Here is a 10,608-nt window from a genome sequence, read left to right as displayed (position 1 = left end):
TAATCTTTTCATATTTATGAAGTGATCTCATGTGATTGAAGAATAATATTATAAATATTATACACTAACAATACATTAAATACAAAGCTTTAAAATTTAGTTTCCATCATGTTTTTATTGTCCAATAGCCATAAAAATGTATTTAAATTGCCCTTTTCTATAAAATGTTAAGAGGTGTCAATAACAATGAAACTTCATATAATTCGCTTTTAATATAGTATTTAATTGTTTTATAAAAAAAAAAAATTGAGCTTTTAAAGTGGTGGAATGAGAAGGAATGAAAGAGAATCTCTCCCCATAAACTGAAACAAGCCTGAATTTTATTTGTTGCATAATTTCAGTAGGGGAAGAGTTCTGGCAATGGTATCAAGAGGTTAATATAATGAGTTTACTTATTTTTATGAGCTTATCTAGTGTAAGAAAGACTTCCAGAATAAACATTAAAAGACATAGCTGGACAAAAAACTAGAACCAGCAGTCACATCTGCCCAGACCGGGAAAAGTCCCTTCAACTTCTTTGCTTCATCTACCAATATTTGGTCAAGCACCGCTACATCCACCCTTATATCTCCAGAATTGCTAGCCTGCAGTGCCCATGTGAGAAGTTAGGCATGGATCATATGCATACAGCGAAAACAAAGGTTCTTTGGAAATGGGGAGGATAAGCTTCAATGTAGAACTGAAATAGAACTGTACCTCCAACCAGAAGGTCCAATTTTCATGACTGGCTCCAGTAAGTCTACAAATGTATGATGGTGGACCACCTTCAGCGTTTTCCGGGACTGAAAAATTTATCATTCAATGAATCATATCAACCAGAGGATAAGCTTCAATGGAGAACTGAAATCGAACAGAACATTTTTATGCACCTGGTAGCTTATTGTCAGCAAATGACCAACTAGATAAAGGGCCAGTAATGTTAAGGACAGCAACCCAAACCTCCTCTAAGGAGCTGCAAGGATGCAAATGAATATATATATATATAGAGTCTATAAAACTTAAGAATCTGCATCATCAAATTTCTAGTGCTTGTATATGCAGACCAAGAACAGTCCACAGCTTTCAAAAGCCTTAACTCACCCTAAGGAAAGTTCCAAATAAACTCTCCGAGATCCATCGCTTAACATCTTTTGTGGCTTATAAGCATACAAATGAGGAAAATGTCTATATTGCTTCAAAATCTCATCACTTCTTGCGGGGAACTTCAAACTTCTTGAAAACAAAAGGGAAACTGGAAAAAGTGCCTGCAAGGAAATAAATTCCCATTAGCCAAATTCACTGATGATGATATTTAAAAGTTCTCTTCCATTAAATAAATTCCAAAGAGTAAAAATGTGAAAGGCCACAGAAAACTAATACAAAGGAAACAAATAACACTGATTTGAAAACCAAATAAAGAATAAATGACTGCCATGAGAATAAAAGGTATTATTTCTCCATCCAATGTGACAGGTTCAATACCCTAGGGAAATTTTCAGGCATAGAGTACAACCAGTATAGACAGACCTTCGGTGAACGAAGCCCTAATGAGCCTCTTGATAAATTATCAAAGAATTTGTTGCAATGCATTGTTTGAGGCTGGAGAACAAACAGTTATATATGTGCCTCAAAGAAAGGGAATTTCCCTCTGAAGAAGTTAGTAAGGAGAAAGAAAATGATATCACACCAAGGGCAGGGAAAAGAGAGAGTGGAGGCAATTGTGTAAAGCAGGTGCACACAAGGAACCAACCATTGCAAGCATATGCATCCAAGTTTTAAAAGGGAGACCAAATTTTCTCTTCCTAATCCATATATTATTATGGGTTATGTAAATTTTTATTAACTAAATATTACTTACCATAAAAGTCTGTTGGTTAGACATGTTAGCAGTGTCAAAAGAAAACTCTGGACCAATGTGCAACTCCTTTGCCACTTCAGGTGCATATTTAAACAGAAACAGCAAAGAATTGGAATCCACCACAGAAAAGTCATAACTTGAATCAACAACCTGATTTGCATCTGTGAAGCCCAGAAGTAAAAGAGTTTTTAGAAATTACAGCATTACAACTATTCCACTTAGAGGACATTAGAGTTCTAAACATCAACCAAATATTGAGACATCAAAATCACTAATAAAATGGAATAGCTCATATAAATACATTAATGCAGTATAATGATCTAAACTCATACAGGTTTCAAGAGGCTTCTGAATAGTAACTGCAATTTTTAAATACCTGCAGTCAGAAATGTATGCTGGAAAACAACTCTCTTAGGTGCATCTGTACTATATGGAAAGAACCGCGAAGATAGAGCCAAAGCAATCACACTAAGATGGAGAAAGAATTGCAAGATGGATGACCTGGCTAACCAATCACCGCAAATAGGTAGTAGGGGGCCCACACACCAACCAGTAACAACACCAACTACTGATGCCACCACAATATCAGTTATGTAATACCCTGAAGGCAAAAATCTAAAGATCATTGGATTTTGCCATTGGGATTTATGAATATTGTTACAGTAAAACTCCTATACAGCATAACCAAATGTTTAACTATCGATTTGTTACAGGAAAAATGAAGAAATAAAAAAGATAATGTAATATATACTGAAAATTTAATGCATAGCTGCCTGGACAAAAGCAGCCAGTCAACCTTGTCTTTATGAAGGAAAATTCCCATATTAATTCAGTAAAATATTTATTAAAGTAAATCTTTTAGTCAGATCCATACAAATCTTATAGAACCAAAATTAGCAACAAAATATAGGTCCAGAAAAACTAACCATACGGGGGTGGAACAGCACCCATCATTCCCATCTTCTCAATCAAAAATTGAAGAAGAAACCCGCCAAAATAAACAGAGTATGTAAGGCATGGAATTAGAGGTATCACATAAAAAACTGTTGACCTGAAACAAACAACTTTAATTAGACTATATTCTGTTTTTAATAATATTTTAATACTGTTTTGCAGAACAATATAGAAATTTATGACTAGAGGAAGAAGTACAAGAATGCTAGAGGACATTTACTTCCAAACATAAGAACTTTCAGGAACAAATATAGACAATAAACAATGTACCAAACCTCAAATTCAGAAGCTCTATAGCAATGACAGGATATCAATTTCCTTGGTGTTGGTTTTTTTTTTTTTTTATAATTGGGGAAGGGGGGATTCGAACCCTGCTCTTCAGGCAGGGGGATCATGCACCAACCAATGAGCCAAATGCTCGGGTGCTTCCTTGGTGTTGGGTATCCAATCAAGGAGAAAAGAAATGGAATCACCAAAACTTTCTGTTAATAAGACATAAATAACTAACAATGGGCTCCATCAAATAAAAGCTCGGTGTATGAACAATGGAAACAACCACATGCCCATACTTCAAGAACAGGATATGCAATTGCAAATTTATTAAAAAGAATACCTGACTGACTGATGACCATAAAACGTGATTGATAGGTAAAAGGAGATCCATGCAAGAAGCATAGAAGCAGACGTGCAGAAGGTCAAGAAACCCCCACTTAACCCAGCTACAAGATAAGCCTGCATTTCAAATTTTACAATTCATAGAATTTGATGAAATCCATGCAATGAAAACCTATGACTAGCAAATGACAGTGATCACACGACTTACCAAAGTTAATGAAGCATAAAATCCAAATGCACCCCAGAATCTTGCCTCATCAGATAGCATCTGTAAGATTCATTTAATCATATACCTCTTCACTAACCACATGCCATGCATATATATACACATAAACAATTTTACCCAAACACATCTAAAACTGTCACATGTAACATAGCTGAGCTGGTCACTGTAAAATTTTTACATAGGTGGGCATAAGTCAGTGCATTATCATGAGTCTTGCAGGTCCACTTAAAATTATATGTTCAGCATACCAGGTTTTATGCATTAGGCATGGTTAAGTGAGATCAGCTGCAAAACTTGACTAAAACTTAGGAAACTTTACGGTAATCACAGTATAAGCTCCTACATGACAAAACCACGCAGGAACAATCTGTGCAGAAGAACACCATGCAATAGGCTAGCTCTCAGTCAATTTCTTTCAAGAAAATTTGAATCTACAAAGTTTACCTCCTTTGATGTCTTGAAAACTGAAGCATCTTGAGAGAGGGGGAAAAGGTGACAAACTATTCTAGGGATCAATAGACCAATAAGCGAGATGGGAATGAACATCATGAAAGCCAAGTAGGGATTTGCAAACCTGCATATCAACCCAATGTTTCAAACATTTGATCATCTAATTAATACTATGAGAAAATATTGCATGTTCATCTTCAGCTTAAGATATACAACCAACCAGTTCATTGCATAACTGGAAAATAGCAATCTCAGGATGGAAAATAACACTGGGAAAATAATAGCCAGCATAATTCCAGTAGCATGGAGGATCATTCCTGCAAAATCAACATTTGAAAACATTATAGCATTCCTCAACAGCTTGAAGAGAATTACCAAGATGTAATTAGAATCAGAGAAGCAGAACTTGTTAAAGGAAATTATTAATTACTTATAGTAATATCTCACTGAAGTAATTAAATATAACAATGGAATGCATAACGGGGTAAGGACTGTCAAATGAATAATTTCAAATAAATTAATTATATGCAGTCATTTTACCTTTTACAAAATCATAGAAGGTTGAAAAACAACAACATAACCCACAATTCAAACGTAAATAGAAAGGCATTATTAGGAAAATGGCAATGGGGATGCTATGAAGTACCACAGCTACCCTTCTTGAGTAGAATATCTGAAACATTCATAATCAGAGTAAAACACTTATGATCATTAAATAATTATCATCCAAGGATAAACAACTCTAGAGAAAAGTGCTTATTATACACATACAAAACATACCATGAACCAAGTTAAGTAATCAAAGAAAATCGCCCGTTCATCATTGTAGTCATCACTAATACCAAAGGATTCTCTTTCAAGAGCATTTTTAAGCTTAGGAGACTCAGCAAAGGCCTTCACTGTGTTATACAAATTGTCTCCACGTGCTTGCATGCTACCAGGTCTGTATTGAAAACAGGCACATACATGAGTGGAAGTGCTTAATGACCAAAATGCTTAAATTTCCACTAAAGTGATCCTCTACCACAGGAGCAGTTGTAATGCATACAATAGTCTGTCCACCGTATCATATGAGGTATGGTAATAATAACCACCAAGAAGAAAGATAATATCCAGGCCAGGAATGTTGCCATAATCTTGGGAAAATATCCTGTAATCCGTATCTCCAGGAATAACAGGGAAAACATCCTGCAAGGATAATAAATAAACCATGATTGACTCAGTTACAACATCAACCTAAGCAGATGAAATAAAAAACTCGGGCTTAACGGATAGGAACCAAGTATACATAATTTCAGGGTCAGCTGAAATAAATTACACCATGATAACCTTCACAAGGAAATATATTTAAACTATAAATGAGAGCAATAGAATTACTCCTAGAAAATGAATGCTCACCCATATCATAGAATCTAAACTAGAAAAGGATAAAGTAAAACCTGAGCTGCACTATGTGCCATGGGATATATTGCCGATTGAGCATAGACAAAAGAAGGCCAAGAACCAGGTCCAGATTGGCATACCAGATCTGTAATGTCCACACACATGTAACTTAGGCATTGAAAATAGAAAATAGAACTTCACCATGTAAGGTAGAAATTTTTTATATTTATCTCAATTAATCATTTTAGGAAATTATGATGATCATGTTATAACAGAATATTCTATGCTATAAGCAGATATGTGTATGAAATAAGTTATCACTTTATTTATCACAAGCAATTCTTGATTACTTCACGGAAACAAAGTGAGCTTTGTTCCCAGGCAATGTCATCATAACTAGGTATGAACTATTATTTTAAAACTTGGGAGAAAAAAAAAACATTAGCATTGATTTATATCCTACCAGGACCTCCTGTTCCAGATGCTTCCACATTTATAACAGCTCCTATGGAATCACGCCATTTATGTGTCCTCATGAAGCCATGTGCACCCTAATATATCAGAAGCAAAAAACATTTCATAAATCTATATGAATAGGATGTTCAACAAGATTTGGATCTTCAGACAAAGTTAACAAAATAATGTCAGCCAGCAAAATTTTGAGGCTTGATTTTGTCAGTTTGGTTTACATTTCCTTTCCTCCCAGACATACCCTCCTTGCTATTCTTCCTAGTAAGATGTTTAAAGTTTTGTCAACCATTTCCCATTCTCCCAAAAGAATTAACTAAGTTTCTTCTTTGGTATGTCCCAAAATATATGTCAACTACCACAAATTCAGGCATTATCTCTAAAAGTTTTGTAATTTATCACTCATGACAAATTAAAGAATTTCATAAAACTATAGTAGTCTCAGTTGAAATAACAGTTTATTTTCAAAAAAGTTGAATATTTCTTACCAACATAAAAACTTCTTCTGCTCCATTAAATAGTAAAATAATAGGCCTAGGTGGGACCCAGCCAGAGTCTATGGTTAGTCTCGCAATTTCCAGCAATGATGCTGCAAAAACATAAAGCATCATGAACATGTTTTTACTAAAATAGAAAGTGTAATTTCAGCAATCAAGCTAAACATATTGAATGTTCTTACCAACACATGAACCACAATCACCAGCACCAGGGGAACCAAGTGGACTATCAAAATGAGCATTCAATAAAACTGATGGATCGGTGTCCTGTGAATCTATTGAAGATAGCCTGTCATTATATAAAAGAAAGATGATAATGGCATTTGCCAAAAAGTTGCAAGTAAAACAGAGTGCTTTACTATCTCCAACTCCAAAGATGCAAGTAATGGTTAATTGCCTCTTAAAGTGCAAAACATACATAGATTTGGACATCTAAAACCTAATCAATCCTCTGACATTGATTTTTATGATTAAGATAAGCCACTATTTACTCACTACTTTTACAATGTCTTAAACAATGATATCAATAACTCTTTTCCCTTCATTTTTGTGAGTGAAACACTTTAAACCTTTCCGATGTGTTGTTTGATTTTCTTATCCATGATCAAAATAACAAAATTTCACACACTACATTAACACCTTAAATGATACAGAAGATGCAAGTGTAACTATGGCTTGCTGATGCAGTATAAAAGAATCAGTATCACCATAAATGATATGAATTTTCCCAACTATTATTTCTTTCATTACATTACAAAGGTATTGACACAAATGGCCCGCTGTAAAATTTGAGTGGCCCCCATGATTAAAAATGGTCCCCACTTGCATGCAAAGTGGATGCCCAAATAATAACTGATAGAGGCAAAAGGAAAGAAAGGAAACTTCCAAATCCTTCCTTGAATGATTGGCATAGTACTGCTATCTAAATCCAATCCAGAGAATCGTAATCAGTATTAGAAATTTACCTCATTACAATATTGGTATGATTTCTGTAACCCAATGATATGCTGTGGCCTAAAAACATCATATTGAATGATCCAGCAACAACATTCTCTTCGACCTCAATTCTGCCAATTAATGAATTAAATCAAGTTAAGTGAACAACTTTAAATAGTCAATGAGAAATACAAAATCCATTTGAAAATCAAACAATTCAGCCTTAGAACAAATGTTTACCAACCTAATATTAGATCCAGCTCTCTCCTTCAGCGTTTCCAACTGTGCCTTAATATACCGAGCTGCTTCTCTCAAACCCGGACGCCCTTCCTTTTGGAAAAGGAAAACAGCACATAAATAAATATTGACTTCTTCTATATCACACGATACAGCAATAAAAAATCGTTAGCAATTTCTATTCCATTTTTTTCCCCAGAGTTCATCTTCATTTCAACTAACCTTCAACCAATCCAATTTGAATTTTAAAGGATTTAATAAAAAAAATAAAACCGATAACTCAAAACTAGTGTAGACAAACAAAGATACAATATAAGAAATCATTGAAATCTTCATCCGCATAAAGAACTAAATAAAAAGAAAAACAAACTAAAGATATTTTGACGCACTTGTCGACCGTCGATTTCATGTGACAATACTCGAACATGCTCGATAGCTCTGGCCTCGGAGAAGCGATCGAGAGGCGCGTCGATTCCCAACGGCTGGATGAACTTCATGTAAAGCACGGAGTGAACCAGGACCGACATGAGACCATACATGATCGCCAAGGAAAACAAGAATTTGAAACCGGAAACATCTCCGGCGTGAAACCTTAACGCCATTATCTAACAAAGGAATCCGAAACCTCGATCTAACAGTATTTTCTTTTTCTTTCTTTTCCAAGTTTTGAAAGGAAAAATAAAACAAATAAAAGCAAGAAACAGTTTAAGAGATAGAGAGGTCCCCAAGGGTGCTAGTTAGTAAGATAGCGTGTACGAGGCCAATGCCTCGAAAGAGAGAAGGGTCAAATTTAGGAATGAGCTGCGGAAGCTGCTGGGAGTGGAGCTGGAGCCAAGAACCATTTACATGTGGGAATAAAACAATTTTGCGGAACTCCCTCCAGGGGACGCTGTTTTGTTTTAAGTTCTTGTTTTTGTTTCTGGTTTTACTTACAACAGCTGATACAAGTGGGATGTTGGGCTCTTCGGGTCCTGGGCTTTTCTTGTTATAGTGTTGGCCTCGATTCAAATTTGAAAAACAAAAGTGACGTACCTGTTTCTAAGTCTAAACTAGCACTCGGATATCTTAAACATTAACTGTTAAATATTTGTATTCATTATATATAAAATTAAAATAAGTTTAAAATCAATTTTATATGTATATTATTAATGAAAATTAAATTAATAAATTTAATTTAATTTAATTCATAAGAAATAAATTAGAATTTAAAATCATATTTATAATAATTAATGAAATTTAGTAAGTATAACGCTAATTATAAAAAATTTATTAACAAAATATAATATATATAATTAAAATTTAATATTAAAAATTATTATTTATAATTGAGTTCGAGTAATGGGTATTTTAAGATTACTACTCAAACCTGTGATTGGTTGTAGTTTTATTATCCAAACTCGACTATAAGATACCTTATTCTTTTTAATTGAAATGGATAATGCAAAGTACTTAATTATAAGGTATTCATGGACATGTCTAAACAAAAATCATTTTTGTAATGATGTTGGTTCCTCTTATAACCTAGGGTTAGAAAAAAGATGCAAATGATTTCATAGAAATAATAATAAAAAAAGGAATCAAAAGTGTAAAAGTGTATTCTAAATTAGAAAATTTATTTTAGGATTGTGGATTTAAAATTTTCAAGTTCGTGATTAGAAAATAAATTAAAATCCAAGCATGTGAAACAAAAATTAATTCAAAAGTTTTGTAAAAGTCAACGAGAAAGGACGGAGAGTAATCAATTGCCAATTTCGCTTCTAGGCTTCAACTAGCTAGCTGCTTAGGCAAAAGTTAATTCAGAACCTTATGATAGCACACGTGGTCTATGCAAAGTTGGTAAAATTGCTATTTTAATTTTTTTTTTAAAGTTATAGTTAAGGTAACATTTATTAAATATGAAAGAGCGTAATACTCAAATAAATTATTAAATTTTTTTAAAAAATTTAATAAATTTTTATTATTTTATTACATTCAATTAAGTTTTTATATTTTTATTTTAGATCAAATAAATCTTTATGATTAATTATTAATCAATTTCATTAGTCAGAATGTTATTTATCATTTTATATCAACATGATATTGAAATGATGTTAATGTGGAAGGTGAAAATTTGTCATATGGTCATGTTATTTTACCAAATATATAATTAACATATCATGTTATCATCAATTATGATATATCAACATATCACATCATCATCAATTATGATATATTAGCATGTCATATCAACGTCACACAACATATAATGACAAATAATATTTTGACTAAATTAATCATTAGTCATAACGGTTTATTTGACTTAAAATAAAAATATAATGACTTATTTAGCTCAAAATAAAAGTACAAAAAATTGATTAAACGTAATAAAAGTATAAAGGATTATTTGAATTTTTCTGAATAATTTAATGACTTTTTGGATATTATGTTAATAAAAATGATTTGCGGACCAAAAGCTAGTTTATTAAAATGAAGCATGCTCAAAGGAAGACCATGTTACCAATTCGTGGTTTTCTTCCAATACTGAGTAGTGGCACATCCTCTAGCTGAATAAGAATCGCATTTAAGGTGAAACTATTTGTGAAAGATTCAACTGTAGTGTCACAGCCCAATTTTCGAGCCATGACCGACGCAAGGGCCCAATGGGCTCAGCCCACTAAGCCCAAGCAAGCCTCTTTATAGAATCTTATACATTAATCCATACTCTTTTAAAGTTCAAAATCTGTAGCGTTCAAATATAATTCCTTTGAAAACAATTCATAAAACCCAACTATGCATTTAGAATGGCATCATCAACCATAATACACATATATAGTTTGACAAATGAACCTCATCATTTCAAAACAAGTATTCATATAAACTTAATTAGAACTTGACCGTTAGCGGAGTGACTCAGGACACGATTGCTAACATTTAATGTCATGGTAAACCTACCGAGCAATGGATAGGGAGAAACACCTCATCCTAAGATCCAACCACCTTTGACTTAGGAAACGTAAAACATGAAT

General features: G+C 33.4%; 1 protein-coding gene across 1 annotated transcript; it reads right to left on the bottom strand.

Annotated features, from left to right (window-relative positions):
- Positions 1-298: 298 nt before the first annotated feature.
- On the bottom strand, positions 299-8,496 carry LOC18609025 (Zn-dependent exopeptidases superfamily protein). Its single transcript, XM_007043990.3, has 21 exons — positions 7,993-8,496; positions 7,611-7,696; positions 7,396-7,497; positions 6,613-6,719; positions 6,422-6,522; positions 5,929-6,016; positions 5,522-5,610; positions 5,131-5,270; positions 4,863-5,025; positions 4,623-4,755; positions 4,303-4,399; positions 4,077-4,206; positions 3,615-3,674; positions 3,405-3,523; positions 2,764-2,888; positions 2,214-2,438; positions 1,838-1,998; positions 1,081-1,244; positions 870-952; positions 697-782; positions 299-584 (listed from the first exon to the last, which is right to left on the bottom strand). Exons 1-21 carry the CDS (start codon positions 8,203-8,205, stop codon positions 441-443), a joined length of 2,616 nt encoding a protein of 871 aa, XP_007044052.2. The 5' UTR covers positions 8,206-8,496; the 3' UTR covers positions 299-440.
- Positions 8,497-10,608: the final 2,112 nt, after the last annotated feature.

The sequence above is a fragment of the Theobroma cacao genome, chromosome 2 (genome assembly GCF_053813885.1).
Source record: "Theobroma cacao isolate CCN51 chromosome 2, ASM5381388v1, whole genome shotgun sequence".
Classification (NCBI taxonomy): Eukaryota; Viridiplantae; Streptophyta; class Magnoliopsida; order Malvales; family Malvaceae; genus Theobroma; species Theobroma cacao.
The sequence above is the reverse complement of the archived record's forward strand: the minus strand, read 5'-3'. Positions and strand labels throughout refer to the sequence as shown.